Genomic DNA, 19,412 nt, shown 5'->3' on the forward strand with positions numbered 1-19,412 from the left:
CAGTCTGACCTCTGCTGATCCTTTAAGAGAGACTTTAAGTTTTTTTGAGTTCCCAGCTATTGGGACACCTGGAGGCTGTGAACTTTGGTAACAGATCCATCCTCCAGATGTCTCAGCAGCTGGGAACTCAAAGGAATGTTAAAGGTTCTCTTAAAGGCTTTCTTAAATGCACCTTTAAGGTTTCAGGCCTCAGCTGTCAAGAGACCCGGTGGGTGTGAGCTCTGCTATCCCAACGCTTTCAGGTATCCCAACAGCTGGCATCTTCAAGAAACTTAAAGGCTCTCTTAAAGGCTCCTTTAAGGTTTTCAGGCCTCACATTTACTGGACTGTTCGACTTCTGTGCTACTTTGTCCAGCAATCCGACAGTCTGGAAATCCAGCGGTCAGGTCACCGGAGTTCACACTTGTGGGCTCCCCAGCTGCTCTCAGTGAACTCAGTTGAACTCACTGCCAGATTGCTGGATTAGGTGATTTGTGCTCATTGAGTATTTGGTTGCAGACATTTCTGCACCAAATCTGCATTTCCTGGCTAAAAGCACACTGAAATTGCACCAAAAACGCATACGGTTTTGGTGCGTTTTTTTGACAGGAGATGCAGATTTGGTGAATGTCTGCAATCAAATACTCAATGTGCGCACATCACCTAATCCGGTTATCCAGCATTGAGTTCAAGGAGTTAATCTGAGGGGAGGTTACTGAGTTCAATGAGTTCACCTCAGGTCAGTTCACCTGATGTCATAGTTCCCACCACAGTATCCCACCTGTGACTTCAGGTGAACTGACCTAAGGTGAACCCATTGAACTCAGTGACGTCCCCACAGGGGAACTCATTGAACTCAATTCTGTATTACTTGATAAGGTGATATGCACACGTTGATTACTTGGTTGCAGACAAGTCTGCACCAACTCTGCATCTCCTGGCAAAAAACCGCATCAAAACTGTATGCATTTTGATGCAGTTTCCTTGTATTTTTTTGCCAGAAGATGCAGAGTTGATGCAGAAATGTCTGACCCAAATAGTCAATGGCCACACATTGCCTAAACCAGCAATCTGGCATTAAGCTCAATGACTTCAACTGCGGTAACAACTGGGGTTCCCATAGTACTCTAGGTGTGATCTCAGGTGATTTGACCTGGGGTGAACTCATTGAAGTCAGTAACCTCACCTCAGGTGAACTCATTGAGTTCAATGAGACCTTCATCTTCAGGCAGAAAACTCCGTGGCTTTTTTTGCCAAGAGATGCAGAATATATACACCAAATTCCTGCATCAAATCTTCATCTTCTGGCAAAAAAAGGATAAAATTGCGTTTTGCAACGCATTGCGTTTTGGTGCATTTTTTTTTTGCCAGAAGATGCAGATTTGGTGCAGGAATTTGGTGTATAACTTTCAGGACCATATCTGCATCTCATGGCAAAAAAACTTGGGAACGTCCAGCTGTGAACGCAAGTAAACTCAGTGACATCACTACTCACAGTTGTGGCTCAGTCAGTGTCTGCCTGAAGCCGCAGCAGGCGGTCATGTTTTCTAATGTGTCCACATGCTGCAACTTCAAAATATAGGAGAGCCGGGATCGTCGTGGTGTGGATTATGTCATACCTGGGTGTGTTGGGGTTTAATAAATTGGAGAAAGAGGGGTTATATTTAAAATGAAGGATTGTTCTCTGTGTTTTGTGTTTATTTCTTCTACCTTACAGGATTAGTAATGTGGGGGTCTCAGAGATCCCTCTCCATTACTAATCTAGGGCTTAATGTCAGCTGTGATTTTTGACAAATGACAGCTGTCATTAACCTCTTATATTACCCTGATTGCAACTGAACCAGTGCAATCAGGATGAATCGGGTAAAGTGCCGGAATTGTCGCATCTAATGGATGTGACAATTCTGGGGGGCTGGAGGGTGCTATTTTTAGGCTGAGGGGCCAAAATAACCATGGGTCTCCCCAGCCTAAGAATACTAGCTCACAGCTGTAAACTTCATCTTGATTGGGTATCAAAATTTGAGGGGAACACATGCTTTTTTAAAAATTATTTATTGAAATAATTAAAAACTAGCTGCATGCAATCCCTTTAATTTTGATGCACGTCTAAGATAACGTGCATGGCTGGGGGCTGTAGCCTGTAGCCATCTGCATTATCTGTGCTGGGTATCTATATACGGGGGACCCTGCAACATTTCATTCATTTATTTATTTTTACATTCCATTAAGGGACCCAGACAGCTACTGAGAGATCAGCCAATCAGAGACCCCGGAACACCAGCGCCAATCACAGACGGCGGCAAAGAGTTTGGGCAGGGGAAGCAGTGCATATGTATGAGATCTAATAAGCAGGCCTAGAAGTAGTATGACAGCCACAGGGAACCTCAGTAAATGTTCTTTTCATGCTTTTAATCCACATATGCTCTGATGTCATTATTCTCAGAAACCAAATGTGAGTCAGAAATGCATCCAGGCATCTTTCCCATTCGGTCCCCATTCAGTTTCAGCACTTTTCCATCCATTTCAGCATTTTTACAGCCCTCCCAGACCAACTTTCAAGGTCTTCCTGAAAATTATTTGAGTTTCCCATTAACTTGCTTTGAGTTTGTTATTTGTGACGAATACACGAATAATAGAAATTATTGGCTCGAACAATCCAAACCCAAATATTTCACTATTCGCCCATCTCTAGTCACTATCGTACACTGCAGTAATAATATACCGCATAGTGTCTGGGGCATAGTGCCAATGCATTGAGCAGACACCATACAAACATACATACATACATACATACAAAAGTGATCAGATTCGGGATCTTGCTTATGGCATATGCAGCTTACCAGGTTTCTTCTTTGCTGCTTCTTGAATCTGTACTTTTTCAAGTTCAGCAAGACATGGAGGCTCTAAAAACAGAGAACACAACATTAATACTCTGAACCTATGAGCAACATGAAGTCAGACACAGACAATGCTACAGGTAAGGAAGGGTTTATTACTCCAGGTGTGATCATTAAATTTTCATGACAGGTATACCATAAAGTGATGACATTTCCTCTAAGGCCCTTTCGAAGGCTGTCAATTAAATGATGGTTAGGCCAATTGTTCGGCCACCGGCTATCTCCGCAGTCTCTTCCCCACACACAAGCGCTTGCCCTACTGAGTGCTCGTGTTCGCTATGAAAAAGCCACTGCCAGAAGTATCTGACAACGGCTTATCTGAGGGAGATTAAAAGGGTCAGCAGTCTGAAATTGGACATGTTGGATCCTTAACTCCACTGACAATTATTTGTCTTGCACCCCATATATCAATATTGGTGAATTCGAATGGCGTTAGTCCAGTGTATATGGGAGAACTTTAGCCAGCTTTAGTTGGGTGTAATAGGTATATTGCTGGATATTAAATTTACCATAAAGACCATCAGTGCAGAAAATGGCCATTCTAGAGTTGTCAGTGCTACCTTGCCATCACATGTTGCACAGTATGTCATTTTAGGCTAGTTTCACACTTGTGTTCAGCGCATTCCGTCACTATGGAGAATAGCGCAGTCCGTTAACGCACTGCGCTATTCTCCATAGACTTGTATGGACGACGCACTGTAACGCAAGTGTCTGCGTTTCATCCGCTGGACAACGCAGCGTCATTATTTTGATGCTGCGTCGGGCGGATGGAACGCAGCATGTAACGTTTTTCTGCGCTTGGCGGAGTGTAAAAAAAACGCAACCTGCAGGAATCCGTTAGGCGTTGTTTTTATAATGGACGCCTATGGTGGCGGATTCCGTTAGAATGCGTCATTTGACGGATTCCGTTAACGCAGCTGTCTTTACACAACTGCGCATGCTCAGATGTGTAAAGTCAAGAAAAAAAAACTACAACGGATTGCGTTATTTTGTACGATCTGTAGCATGCGTTGTGCCACTGTATGTCACACAACGCAATGCTACGGATCCCGTCCAACGCAAGTGTGAAACTAGCCTTAGTCCATTATCACAGCTTCTTGTTACCACATGTATTAGCTCTGGTAATGATTGTACTTACACAACTAAGGTGAAGCTATGCATTGATCAACCTATTGTGCTCTATAATAGTGAGAAATTACCTCTTATTTTTACAATTTGTTTATATACGATAAAATGTTGTGCCATCCCGGTGGAAGCAAATTATTTAGCATTAGTAATGGAATGGAATAAATAAAACAAAATGTAACTTGAATGATAATGAAATGGACTCCCGAACAAATGAATCAATCACAGATTTGTGCACATTTCCTGAGGTGTTACGTAATTGTACCATTTTACACTGCAATACAGTAATAAAGTCTTTTTTGAAGTTCTTGCTTACTCTCTCTCCAGAAACAGAAGCACCACTCAGCAGTGGATACTCGCCCGTCCTTGTAAGTGTCACAGGAATTGAAGAAGGGCCGGATGCAGATCTCATACTTGTCAAGGTTGATGGCTGCCAGCTCTGCCTGGTCCAGAAAGAGGTCATTGTTGGTGTCCAACTTAGAGAACATCCAGCCTATTGAGTCTTTGCAGCTGGCTACCAGGGTTTTGTCCAGCACTGTATAAAGCATAGTTTCAGTTAATCACTTCTATAAATGTATAAATTCTAACAGTAACTTAAGAGGGAATCGGCCATAGATCTGAGTTACAAAATAAAAATTTGGTGACATAGTAAGGAACAATTAAAAGATAGCCTCATAACTGGACAACATTGTTCCTTTATTATTATGGAGAAATAACATTTTAAGGGGGTTGCCATAAAGACAACTACCTGTATTGAGCTTCAAACCCCTGTTCCTCTAACTGAGAAACATAGATGTGCAAGATTGTTGCTGCTACGTTTGGTGTCTATTGGTACAAGACTCAGCTATCTCCATCACTTCCATGCAAAGTAGTCACAGATATGCACTTTCAATGCATTAGCTCAGGGAACTCTGTGACTCCTTATTTTTTTGAAGAATGGAATGGGGATACCAACATTTGGACACTCAGTGAGTACAGATGACCAAGCCCAAGGTTTGGTGTTCATACTAAACATAGACTTTACAAAGAAAACAGAATTCGGGTGCAAACCCCTTATGGGAGTATTGCTATGCTTGGGTACCCTCAGTGCTCAGCTCAGTGCGAGCCGCTTGTGTGACGCCCTGGACTAGTCAGGTTGTCACAGGGTTCTGCACAATCTTTCTCTCCCCGTGCGGGGCTCAACCCCCCCATGGTTCTGGGTCTCCATCCTGCGGTACTGCCTCCACCAGCATTCACAAATCCTAGTTACACCTCGCACCACACCTGTCAGGCACACCAGTGGGCTGCTTAAGCTGGAATAGGGCCGCCCACCTAGGGGACAGGCAGGGAGGTGGGAGGTGACAAGGTAGTTAGCTCCAGGGGAGCAAAGAGAGCAGTTGGCTCTAGGGGAGCGAAGTGTGTGGAAGCTGGGAGTTGGAGCTCCCAGGGGAAAAGCAAACTAGGTCGCAGACGGTGGTCTGGACCAGGAGGAGTCGGCGACCTGGTCGCGGGAGATTGGGACTGGGTGCTTGGCTAGTCTTGGAGGATAGCCAGCAACCACAGTTCAATTGCCGGGCTGGGACCGAAGGCACCTCACGGTACATGGACCCTAGGTCGGGGAGAAGCTTCAAGCAACCTGGCAATTAACCTGCGGAAGACAGGGCCTATATGGACTGTTCCCACGAAGCCCAGAGATCAGGGGCACTAGCGCAACGAGGGGGATAGGGCTTACCAAGCAAAGCAGCCCACTGAAATCCCAAGCGTGAGCTCCTGAGAGCAAGCTCCTCTGCTACTCTTAGCAGGGAGCAGGGCCTGGAAAGTTCCAAGCTGACAAGCCAACTGAACACTCTAAAATACAGTGCCAGGAGGCAGGCCACAGACCACCAGGCAGTACAGCAGGGGACGGGAGCCGGACGAGCTCCCCAAGAGGGCAGCGGCACTCAGAGACTTGGTTTACTACGTTGTCAGCGTCTGCTTTCTTGCTGAGTGAGTACCCAATAAACCCCTGCTCCCAACCAGCCCTGCACTCCCCCTGCACTTTCGCCAACCATCTAGAGTCCCGGGGCCTTTCCCTACCTGTGGAAGGTAACGTAATCTGGCTGCCCCACTCCATCACCCCGGGTACTCCCAACGGCAGCGGCGGTACTCCCTAATACCGCACACCACGGGTGGCGTCACGAACTATATCTCCCCTGTAAATACCCCCCTTCTTCATTCGGGTGAGACCCTTTAGCCCCCGGGTCCGGAGACCCTCGAGCCACGAGTAGCGATGTCCGGATCCGATCGGTTCGACCACTGCTGGGGCGTTACACTTGCAGTGTTTAAATGGCTTGTACTGAAGATAATTACAGCGTGATCGGCTGTAGTGTGCACCAAACAAAAAAAAATGGAAAAACTCTGTCCACCCTCCCCCAAAAATGATGCTTATGGCTGGCTGCATGTGGATGGAGACCCAAACTTGTCAATTAGTGACTTCCATTGGGGTTCAGATCAAGTCCGGGTCCCAAACTGAACTTTATCTACAGTCCGGCTGAACCCGCTAAACCGAACTTCCACCTACTCTATAGATAAGTGATATGCTAAAATACCCAGCTCTACCATTGATCTGCTCTTGGCCTGAAGTAAGCAATGTATGGAGCCGGTACACAAGTGCTTCATTCACTGTGAAGTGGCCATTCTCGAGTACTGCAGTTCCGCTCCCATTGAAGTGAACTGGAAACGTAGCTGCAGTACCGAAGAATGGCCACTACATTGTGTATGGAGATGAGCTATTCACTCTACACCTGGCTGCAGCAGGAGCTGCAAACAACTGTACTGGTTGCCTATTCCAAGTGAAGGTCATCAATATAGAAATCTTGGACTTTCAACTAATGTGAAACAAAAATGATAACAATTTCCCGTCATTCAGTCTAGCTTTAGTCACCAATATCTTAGTTCTCTCAATGCCACGAATTCCAGCATCATTATATAAAGTGAAAATAAATAGGTATCAGTTGTTAATTGTCCTGGGATTCTATAGTCAAAATTGTTCTCTCTATAATCTGATACAGTCGATTGAGGATTTAGCCACTTTCACTGCAACGTCCATTCAGGGCTAAAGCCACTTACAAAGATTTAATAATAAATAAAGAGGACTAATTCTGCATACAACAATTTACCTTGTGCCGAAGGTAAAAAGGAACGAATAGGAATATGAATTACTGGACAGAAAAAGCATTGTCTAATTTAATAAGACTATGGCCTCAATCTCCAGAAGATTAGCATTTTTCTTGGGTTTAAGCAAATATTCCAGAGTCTGGACTCAGTTGTGTAACATCTGTGAAATGCCATGTTAGATAGACTCCATATGTGCTTATGTCCTGGACGGGACCATGTCAAACTGTTTGTCAACATCACTCGGTGGCACTATTGTCCTAGTGTCATGCCAGGATATTCTGATAATTAACTTCTAAAATGTTTTGCTTTACTAACGAGGTGCTAATTAAGCAGTGAATCATTTCTCCAAAGAACCGATCAAGCTCTCTTGGAATGTGAAGTGCTCCAACAAATTATTGGCCAGAGTTTCATTCAAACTGCTCCTCGAATAGGGCCAGATGCTTCATCTGAATCTTTTAATTGACTACTTGTTACATATGTCTAAACCATATTCATTAATTCCTTCATCCTGGCTTCTTCAAAGGAAAGAAAGACTGTATATATATATATATATATATATATATATATATATATATATATATATATATATATATAAAATATCATCTATTATAAAAATTCATATCCTAAGTTTTTTGTAGTATAGTCATTGTAAATCCAAAAATCCAATATTCTCCATGTGCCTTGCAATGACTTACATTGCCATATTCTTTGAATGGACCGATCACATGCCGATATAAAAATGAATACACTCCTCAGCATTATCGATAGCTATTCATATACTTTTCTCATTGGTAAATAAATACATGATTGGATCCCCTTTTCCCTAATTAGATCCAAACCCCCAGGACAGATCTCATCTAGCCTTCACTAGTCCAATGTAATTTAAAGATCCAAGTCTTTTTAAAATACCAATCAATTAAAGGCATGATTATGGGCTGGGTCAATGAAGTACATGTGTCAAACATCAAAACATCACCTATTGTTTTTATAATACATGCATGTTTTAATGCATTTTTTTTCTATTTTCTGTTTTCATTTACCAATATAAGAGAAAAAAAATCAGAAATGTTCATGCTAGCCTCTAGGGCTTATACTTCCTGTTTTTATATAGAAGACTTTTCAGCAGTTTAATTATCCCCACAGGCAGGATTACAATAAAAGGAAACACATCTATACACTGTGTGCAGAATTATTAGGCAAATTAGTATTTTGATCACATGATACTTTTTATACATGTTGTCCTACTCCAAGCTATATAGGCTTGAGAGCTAGCTACCAATTAAGTAAATCAGGTGATGTACATCTCTGTAATGAGGAGGGGTGTGGTGTAATGACATCAACACCCTACATAAGGTGTGCTTAATTATTAGGCAACTTCCTTTCCTTTGGCAAAATGGGTCAGAAGAGAGATTTGACGGGCTCCGAAAAGTCCAAAATTGTGAGATGTCTTGCAGAGGGATGCAGCAGTCTTGAAATTGCCAAACTTTTGAAGCGTGATCACCGAACAATCAAGCTTTTCATGGCAAATAGCCAACAGGGTCGCAAGAAGCGTGTTGGGCAAAAAAGGCGCAAAATAGCTGCCCATGAATTGAGGAAAATCAAGCGTGAAGCTGCCAAGATGCCAATTGCCACCAGTTTGGCCATATTTCAGAGTTGCAATGTTACTGGAGTATCAAAAAGCACAAGGTGTGCCATACTCAGGGACATGGCCAAGGTAAGGAAGGCTGTAAAATAACAAATAAGAAAGCCGCGGAGACACCATCACGTGTTTCTCAACGCTGGCAGGAAACTAGCCAGGTCTTTCACCGGGAAGGAACAACAACGGGAAGGGCAGTCTCCAGTCAAGGAGACCACCTATACCAAACATGGTATCCATCCACAGACAGCCGTTTCGGGGTATTTGCCCCTCATCAGTGTGGAGTAGGAATCTGGCTAGTGGGGGCAATGCCTAGTATAAGACTACTTAAGCAAGCATTGTTGACCTTAGGGAGATCAACATATCCACTGCGGAGACACCATCACGTGTTTCTCAATGCAGTGATTCTAGAGCATTGCCCCCTGGGAAGTATGCAAATAAGAAAGCCGCGGAGACACCATCACGTGTTTCTCAACGCTGGCAGGAAACTAGCCAGGTCTTTCACCGGGAAGGAACAACCACGGGAAGGGCAGTCTCCAGTCAAGGAGACCACCTATACCAAACATGGTATCCATCCACAGACAGCCGTTTCGGGGTATTTGCCCCTCATCAGTGTGGAGTAGGAATCTGGCTAGTGGGGGCAATGCCTAGTATAAGACTACTTAAGTAAGCATTGTTGACCTTAGGGAGATCAACATATCCACTGCGGAGACACCATCACGTGTTTCTCAACGCAGTGATTCTAGAGCATTGCCCCCTGGGAAGTATGCAAATAAGAAAGCCGCGGAGACACCATCACGTGTTTCTCAACGCTGGCAGGAAACTAGCCAGGTCTTTCACCGGGAAGGAACCACCACGGGAAGGGCAGTCTCCAGTCAAGGAGACCACCTATACCAAACATGGTATCCATCCACAGACAGCCGTTTCGGGGTATTTGCCCCTCATCAGTGTGGAGTAGGAATCTGGCTAGTGGGGGCAATGCCTAGTATAAGACTACTTAAGCAAGCATTGTTGACCTTAGGGAGATCAACATATCCACTGCGGAGACACCATCACGTGTTTCTCAACGCAGTGATTCTAGAGCATTGCCCCCTGGGAAGTATGCAAAAAAGAAAGCCGCGGAGACACCATCACGTGTTTCTCAACACTGGCAGGAAACTAGCCAGGTCTTTCACCGGGAAGGAACAACCACGGGAAGGGCAGTCTCCAGTCAAGGAGACCACCTATACCAAACATGGTATCCATCCACAGACAGCCGTTTCGGGGTATTTGCCCCTCATCAGTGTGGAGTAGGAATCTGGCTAGTGGGGGCAATGCCTAGTATAAGACTACTTAAGCAAGCATTGTTGACCTTAGGGAGATCAACATATCCACTGCGGAGACACCATCACGTGTTTCTCAACGCAGTGATTCTAGAGCATTGCCCCCTGGGAAGTATGCAAATAAGAAAGCCGCGGAGACACCATCATGTGTTTCTCAACGCTGGCAGGAAACTAGCCAGGTCTTTCACCGGGAAGGAACAACCACGGGAAGGGCAGTCTCCAGTCAAGGAGACCACCTATACCAAACATGGTATCCATCCACAGACAGCCGTTTCGGGGTATTTGCCCCTCATCAGTGTGGAGTAGGAATCTGGCTAGTGGGGGCAATGCCTAGTATAAGACTACTTAAGCAAGCATTGTTGACCTTAGGGAGATCAACATATCCACTGCGGAGACACCATCACGTGTTTCTCAACGCAGTGATTCTAGAGCATTGCCCTTTTAGCATTGTTGACCTTAGGGAGATCAACATATCCACTGCGGAGACACCATCACGTGTTTCTCAACGCAGTGATTCTAGAGCATTGCCTTTTAGCATTGTTGACCTTAGGTATTTGGTATAGGTGGTCTCCTTGACTGGAGACTGCCCTTCCCGTGGTTGTTCCTTCCCGGTGAAAGACCTGGCTAGTTTTCTGGCAGCGTTGAGAGACACGTGATGGTGTCTCCGTGGCTTTCTTATTTGCATACTTCCCAGGGGGCAATGCTCTAGAATCACTGCGTTGAGAAACACGTGATGGTGTCTCCGCAGTGGATATGTTGATCTCCCTAAGGTCAACAATGCTTGCTTAAGTAGTCTTATACTAGGCATTGCCCCCACTAGCCAGATTCCTACTCCACACTGATGAGGGGCAAATACCCCGAAACGGCTGTCTGTGGATGGATACCATGTTTGGTATAGGTGGTCTCCTTGACTGGAGACTGCCCTTCCCGTGGTTGTTCCTTCCCGGTGAAAGACCTGGCTAGTTTCCTGCCAGCGTTGAGAAACACGTGATGGTGTCTCCGCAGTGGATATGTTGATCTCCCTAAGGTCAACAATGCTTGCTTAGGCTGTAAAATAACCACCTTTGAACAAGAAACATAAGATAAAACGTCAAGACTGGGCCAAGAAATATCTTAAGATTGATTTTTCAAAGGTTTTATGGACTGATGAAATGAGAGTGACTCTTGATGGGCCAGATGGATGGGCCAGAGGCTGGATCAGTAAAGGGCAGAGAGCTCCACTCCGACTCAGACGCCAGCAAGGTGGAGGTGGGGTACTGGTGTGGGCTGGTATCATCAAAGATGAACTTGTGGGGCCTTTTCGGGTTGAGGATGGAGTGAAGCTAGTGAAGCTCAACTCCCAGACCTACTGCCAGTTTCTGGAAGACAACATCTTCAAGCAGTGGTACAGGAAGAAGTCAGTATCGTTCAAGAAAAACATGCTTTTCATGCAGGATAATGCCCCATTACATGCATCCAACTACTCCACAGCATGGCTGGCCAGTAAAGGTCTAAAAGTTGAAAAAATAATGACATGGCCCCCTTGTTCACCTGATCTGAACCCCATAGAGAACCTGTGGTTCCTCATAAAATGTGAGATCTACAGGGAGGGAAAACAGTACACCTCTCGGAACAGTGTCTGGGAGGCTGTGGTGGCTGCTGCACGCAATGTTGGTCGTAAACAGATCAAGCAACTGACAGAGTCTATGGATGGTAGGCTGTTGAGTGTCATCATAAAGAAATGTGGCTATATTGGTCACTAATTTTTGGGGGGTTTTGTTCTTGCATGTTAGAAATGTTTATTTCTAAATTTTGTGCAGTTATATTGGTTTAACTGGTAAAAATAAACAAGCCAAATGGAAATATATTTGGTTTTTATTAAGTTGCCTAATAATTCTGCACAGTAATAGTTACCTGCACAAACAGATATCCTCCTAAGGCTACATGCGCTTGCTGCATCTTTTTGTGTTCACAAACTGCAGCCAAAACTGCAGCCAAAACTGCAGCCAAAATGCAGCCAAAACTGCACCTTGTCAAAGAGAGCCTGGAAATGTCACAAAAAACGCATGTAATTTTAGGTGCGTTTTTCACACCCTGCGTTTTTGCTGCGTTTTTGTGACAAATGTTGACAAAAACGCAGGAAGAATGAACATGTTGCATTTTATTTGTCACAAACCTTTGACAAATAAAACGCTGACAAATAAACTGCAACGTGCGCATGACAAATCTGACTTCTCATAGACTTTGCTGGGAAGTCAAATGTCAGAAAGTTCTGACAACAAAACTGCAGCCAAAAAAGCAGCAAAAAAGCAGGAAAAAAAAGCAGCGTGCGCATGTAGCCTTAGGCTATGTGCGCACACTGCGTCTTTTTGACGCTGCGTTTTTGTGCATTTTTGGCCGCTAAAAACGCACCTGCGTCGAAAAAGCGCATAAAAAATGCATGCATTTTTGCCGCAATTTGGTGCATTTTTGGCTGCATTTTGCTGCGTTTTTGATCTCTGCGTTTTGTTGCGTTTTTCAAATGCATTGCATGGGCGGAAAACGCAGAAAAACACAGGAAAGAACTGACATGTCCATTTTTTTTTTTTAACTCAAAAACGCAGGTAAAAAAAACAGATGTGTGCAAAGTCCTGCAGTTTTGAGGCCAAAAACGCACCCGAAAAACGCGCAAAAACGCCGCGAAAAATGCACTGTGCGCACATAGCCTTAGATAGCCAAATCTAAAAAAAAACCACTCTAACTTCTAAAAATATTAAGCTTTGATATTTCTGAGTCTTTTCGGTTGATTGAGAACATAGTTGCTAATGAATAATAAAAAAACCCCTCTAAAATACAACTTGACTAATAATTCTGCACACGTTGTATAAAGTATATACCACAAGATCCACCATTCGCAAAAGGTAATATTACAATTCCCCTACTCCCCCTTCCTTCACAATGCCCAGATTAGGGAATGCTCATTACATTTTTCATTACAAGTCAGCAGGGTCTAAGTCAGTCAATTGCTATTAATGTCCATACCATAAGTAGGAGTTTAAAAAAAAGCCTAGTGGCCAGTATGATCGTTGCATGATTTGTTATTTTTCCTTAAATACAGTATATAGTGCTAAGGAAAAAAAATATAAAAAATCCTGATTTAAACAATATGTTTCATTTTCTGATGACACATTACTTTTCATTTACCATATCAAATTAAATGCTACTACGATGATCAGATCCACCCTCCATATTCCCATGTACACATTATATCTAATGGTCCTAGTCTGATCTCATTTACTTACTCTCCACAAACGAAATTCAAAGCTCCTGTCTGATCTTATCTCATATTTCATATCTCTCTTCCCAAAAAGACCCCAGATCCAATAGAAAGTCAGGGAAGGAAATGTTGGGTTGGAGAATAATTGACTGCCTAAAAGCCTCACCCATGGCACTGACACTCCCATGGTTATGAATGAAATATGGCTCTGAATATTATTTAGCATTATCCTACTGATATTCCAATTTAGACAGTGTTGACCGTGAATCTAGAATGATTAACGTACCATTCACTTGTTTTACTCCTGGATTTGCTGTGTTATTCTGCTTAGAATTCTCATGAAGCAGCTGGAACCAATCCCGCAAACGGTCACCAAGATCCGCTAAATCCTGGCCAGTGCAGGTTTCTCCTGAAGTAGGCAGAAATATAAAACATTAACATGATACCTCACATGTAATCTTAAAACAATAATTAAATACATAACTATAACATGTTCTTGGGTGGGCTGCAAAACAAAACATCCACTGTGTTTATAGGGCTCTTTGCCATCCTACTAAAAAGACCAAAAATTAGCAGGCAGAAAAGAAAACATGAATCCTATAGAATAGGGGTCCCTAGTCTGTGCCTCTGGACCCGCATGTTGTTCACAGGCCCATGAAGTGTGGCTCGCAACTGTCTGCTATTTTCTTGCATAAGCACCTGATCTAGCAAACAGCTATGAAGAGCATGTCTCCAATTATGTGAGCAGCTCAGCATAGGAGAGCAGATCTGGATGCTAAGACACGGGCCTTGGGGGCTTAGAGATAATTTAAGTATAGTAGGCTGGAGACAAGATGTCAGAAGAGGTGTTTGAAGCTGGATGCAATGGTGAGAATGCTTGTTGTGAATATACTGAGTTGCGGTTTTGTGGGAATCCTTGGATCTTGGTGTACTTTGGCTGTCTTTATACCTGTAATGGGGGCTCTGGGTGTCACTACTGTGAGAGGGCATGAGCTGGATGTGGCTCGCGACCGTCTCAGAACTGAATGTGGCTCTCGAGGTCAGAAAAGTTGGGGACCTCTACTATAGAACATATCTGGGTTATGGCAGATGAGTGCAGTAAGATGAAGAAAAGAGAGGCTTTACAGATTTTACCATTTTTGAATGGAGAGTTTCCAAGCTTTATTAACTCCATGCATGGCATAGGTTAACGCTTTAAAGAAAACAAGCAGTGGAACAACTTAGTTTTAATATGCATGTTTGGCATTTGTATCAAGTGGATACTGTAAACAAAAAGACAATTTTCGAAAATCAGTCTATTGTTACCCCACTATGAATCACTTGTCAGGCCATATCTAGACTATGGGATCCAGTTTTGGGCTCCACAGTTTATAAATGATATTCAGTAGTTAGAAGTCAGTTCAAAGGTGGGTAACTAGACTACTACAAGGAATGGAAGGGCTTCTATATGATGAGAGGTTGGAAAATATGGGCTTGTTTAGCTTAAAAAAAGATTACTCTGAGGAAATCTCATTAAGGGTTCCTTAATGCGTATATAACATCACTCCGATTTTCATCTAGAAAAGTTGGACAAGTGAAATCCATTTGGTATTCCAGATGTCATGCGAGTGTGCGATATTTTTCTTGCCTCGCATTCATATGACGTGTTTTTTTCAAAAACTATTATAATAACTATAATAATTATATAAATATTATAATAACGCCCTGTGGGCGTGCTAACATGCTAAGAGGTCGGAATGAGCGCAGGACCTAACGCCCTTGCGACTAGTCCCTGCTCTCATTAGCATATCATAAAGGATCTTTATAAATACTTTTTCTAAAGATCTCTTTATCTATGCTAGTGTATACAGGGACAGTTAGGCAGGGATTAGCAATATGCACCCAGAACTGCTCGTGGGTCTGGATGCATATTGCACCTGACAGGTTCCCTTTAATGTAGTCACTTGATCTTGTAACGTTCCTCTTTCTACTAATCCCTGCTCCAATCTTCATATGTTTTGTAATGCTCCAACTAAACCGCTTGCCTTCCACCATACTAGTTGCTTTCTATCTTGACTACTACAATTACAGTCAGCGCTTGTTTTGCTTGCTTTTGTTTTACTGAAATAGCTGTGCTTCTGTGTCTACAGTGCAGTTATTACAAATAACCAGAGAAATCAATTTGTAGCAGAATATCTTCACCTTGTTTGCTGGTGTCCACAGTGGTGGAGGTGGTTGTTGTAGGAGTGTTTTCTGTTGGGCACGGGCACGAGCCTTGGCATCTAACAGTCAGTTGTTTGCTACTAAGACATGCCTGCTGTTCCAGTTTACACTAATAAAGGGAGAAAGAATCATGATCAGAGGGCTGTAGTGCCGATCCCTACAGAGAAATGCAGGAACTTGCCGGCAGCGATTTCACACAACCTGACTTCCTTTTGAACCAGTAATTGGTCGTATATATTTCAATACCACTCCCAGAAGGTCCAGAGCTGTACAATATCATCACAGTCACTGGTGGAAATACTACTGGTAACAATAGCAGTTTACACACATTTTAGCATGTATATGGAACCACGCAAAATGTTGCCATTACTGTGCGTAAAATCAGAATGATTAGATATATATATAGTAATATTTGCACTCATGTAAATGTGCTTCCCAGACCATAATACTTTTAAGTATTTACCGTAATGGGTACTGAAAGCAACTCCTCTTTTGAATGCACATTAAATAGATTCCTATCACAATCCTTTTGACCTAGGTAGGTAGTTTCTTAAATATGTGCTCTATTGGTGGCTCCATCCTTGGTGGAGAAAAGCCAGTGCAATCACTGTCAACTTCAGTTACACTAAATAGATATAGAAACAAACAGCCTCATTTTGCTGCCTAGATTTAAAAGGGTTTTTGCAAATTTAAAAACATGATAACGTACATAGCTAGGATATATGATCCCTTTTAGATCAGTTGAGATCTGTTCTCTAAAAATCTCTCAGCCCTTTTCTTACCTGCCACACCCCCTGATACTTGCTTCTATCCAGTCTGAGAACAGGGGGGGTGGCAGGAGGCGTGGCAGGTAAGAAGAGCATGGAGCTGGCTGCCACGGCCCTATCACACCACCCTGTTGAGCTTTTTTTTTTTACCTCCCTAGAGTACCCCTTTAAAGATACATGTCCACCTCTTCACTGTGAACCACTAAGATTGCGTGCCTTATGTGGATCCCCATATTAAAAAGCTCTAAATATATTGTGGTAAAATGCATACTATGTAAATGTTTGCCAAAGCATAACAAACACACATGAAAAACTTGTCAATTTTGCATTGAAAAGTATAAAAACGCAGAATAGTTTGTTTGTACATATATTAAGTCAATGGACTGATGATAGTATAAACGCCTAGGACACACGGTGAGTAAAATGGACTGAATGGAATGCGATAAAAAATTGCATTCCACTCAAACCCATGTTACTCTATGGGGCCGTTCTCATCTGCGATTTTTTTCTCAGCCCTAATTGGACTGAGAAAACAATCACAGCATGCTGCGAGTGGAATCCTATCCATTTTCATTCAAACCTATACAAGTCTATGGGTGCGAGTGAAACATCGGACTGCACTCAGATGACTCTAGAGTGCAGTGCAATAATTCCATCATCTGATAATGGAGGAGATGGGGAGATTAGTTCTTCCCTCTCCTCTGCAGTTGTGCTCCGATTGCAGGATCGCATCAGAGTATAATGACAAATGGCTTATACTCGCAGCAGAGCGGGAGCTATGGGTTATTAGCCTAATGCATCCGATGCTCTCACATTGGATGCTAAATGCTCGTGTGGCCTTAGCCTAATACATTAATACTGAATTTATAAGATCATATAATAGATTACCTGTTCTGTACTAATCTCAGGTCTGCAGTGACAGCAGGTGTTACGAAGCAATTAGAGTGCAATTTATAAAGATTGATGGGAAGCTGGCTGCACCAGTCAAGTACACGATGCCCAATTTATTAAGAAGGACATGACACAATGAATTTGGCGCCTCTCCTAAGTTCTGTGCACCTCCGCACTGGAAATGCTACTAAAGTCAGGGACTGGATTCACATTTCTAATGTAGAGTCCCACTTCGACTCCTACCAAACTACTACCATTTTGATCCAGAACTCTAGAGGTGAACATGCTATGGAGTAAAGGTTCACATCCCCTTTATTCATTCACTGATTCAGTAATATCCACTGCAGACACTTCTTCTCTCTAGAAATTAAAGTACTTCTCACCACGGAGCTGTACGTGTGTCCATCAGATCCACAGACTGATGCCGGCTGAGTTACATGGCATGGCTTGCAAAGGTTCTCTTTGTTCCCTTGGAGTTTGAGGTTGGGTTGTTTAATTCTGGAGAAGAAAAATAGCAATAGAAAATTAAATATTGTGAACTGATATAAAGCTTGGAATTTAAGCATAGTGATTGATATCATGATTGAATGCTGTAAACATTTCAATTAGTAAGAAACACCTACCCTAAATATACATCTCTATGTACAGTAACAGTCTGTATGGATACACTGTATCAACAAGCAGCTTTTATCTACAGTGATGTTACCGGGAAAGTGTAACAGATGGTGCGGATGAGGGACTCTGCTTAGCAGATGTCAGGTTGCACACTGCTGGAATGCAGAATGTAGAAGTAATTATATTAGCTTCCAATCAAATAATTCATGGATAAAGAAACTGTTACTTCCTCCAGTTTTATTTTTTTTTTTGCCTCCATTTTAATATATGAGTAGCATTAAAAGTCAGACTCAGCTGCCAGCACCTGGTAATTTCCGCTCTTAGTCGGTTATGGAGTGTTCACTTTGGCTCCCCCACATGTTCAGAGAACAAAGGTTCCCGACCTCCCATTTTGCAATTTGTTGAACTTTTGTGCTTTGAGTAAATCGCAGAGCCATCTTTCTATTCAGTCTCCAGTCAACTGCTGTAGGCCACCTCCACTTCCAAAACTGAGGTCAGAAGACCGATCCAATTCCCACATCATTGAGTAACTATTGATTACATATTTGTTCAGAAAAATCAATAGCACATATGAAAGTAAGAAACTTCGTAATACATCTAATTAGATAAATCTGATTCTTTCTCCTCCTGGATAGATCTTTCACTCTCAATTTATGGGTCAAATCTGTAAAATCTGTCTTCAGAGGATAAATATTTTCTCATTATTGAAATAAGAGATGACAGTTGGTGCTCATTAAGATCTATGGAGGGAGGAGGAGGAGGAGGGAGGAGCTAGAGACAGACAGACATCATGTCTGAGGCAATCATGGTACATGAGACTTCTTTTTAATTGTATTGGTGTGTTGGCATTGTCAGGGTTAATTTGTCAATTATGCATTCTAATCCACTAAAGGACACCTGCCAGGTCATAGGATAACATTAAACATTATATCTGTCACATGCGCCATCACGAGAAATCAAGCTTTGAGACAGCAAACAAATTAGCCTAGAAGTACATTGGGGGAGTGGGCTAATGTACTTGGAGTACATGAACACCCCAATACACCTCTAGTTTACATGTCACTTTAAAGGGAACCTGTCATTAAATTTGGGGCCTATAAGCTGCAGCCACCACCAGTGGGCTCTTATATACAGCATTCTAACAACGTAAAAATCACTTTATAATACCTAAATGGTTGCTGCGGTAGACTTAGGTCATATCGGCGTCTCCGTTCTCCAGTGCCAGCGCCTCCTCTTTCGGCCATCTTTGTCATCCTTCTTCTGAAGCCGGGGTGCATGACACGTCTAACGTCATTCACACTCGCCAGCATTGAGGTTCTGTGCAGGCGCACTTTGGGCAAAGTATTGTAAAAAGGGCAGATCAAAGGGCAGATCAAAGTATTGTAGTGTGCCTGCGCTGGACTGGTGAGTGTGTATGACGTAGGATGCGTCATGCACCCAGGCTTCAGAAGGAGGACGAAGATGGCCAAAACAGGAGGCGTCAGTACCGAAAAAAGGAGATACCCATCTGACCCATCTGCACCGAACCAACCGTTTAGGTAAGTATTATAAAGTGATTTTTATGTTTCACACAGCGGCCTGGGCTCTTATATACAACATGTTAGAATG

The 19,412-nt window shown here is 43.0% G+C and overlaps 1 protein-coding gene across 2 annotated transcripts in view; it reads right to left on the minus strand.

Moving 5' to 3' along the window:
- Positions 1 to 19,412, minus strand: part of SPOCK2 (SPARC (osteonectin), cwcv and kazal like domains proteoglycan 2) — a 259,238-nt gene that overhangs the window by 35,598 nt on the left and 204,228 nt on the right. For both annotated transcript variants that reach the window (XM_075348930.1, XM_075348931.1), the window contains exons 4-8: positions 17,573 to 17,687; positions 15,511 to 15,640; positions 13,616 to 13,738; positions 4,318 to 4,536; positions 2,820 to 2,882 (exon numbers count right to left, since the gene is read on the minus strand). In XM_075348930.1, coding sequence (XP_075205045.1) covers positions 2,820 to 2,882; positions 4,318 to 4,536; positions 13,616 to 13,738; positions 15,511 to 15,640; positions 17,573 to 17,687 — 650 coding nt within the window. The remainder of the gene's footprint in view (positions 1 to 2,819; positions 2,883 to 4,317; positions 4,537 to 13,615; positions 13,739 to 15,510; positions 15,641 to 17,572; positions 17,688 to 19,412) is intronic.

Source organism: Anomaloglossus baeobatrachus, chromosome 5, assembly GCF_048569485.1.
Source record: "Anomaloglossus baeobatrachus isolate aAnoBae1 chromosome 5, aAnoBae1.hap1, whole genome shotgun sequence".
Lineage (NCBI taxonomy): Eukaryota > Metazoa > Chordata > Amphibia > Anura > Aromobatidae > Anomaloglossus > Anomaloglossus baeobatrachus.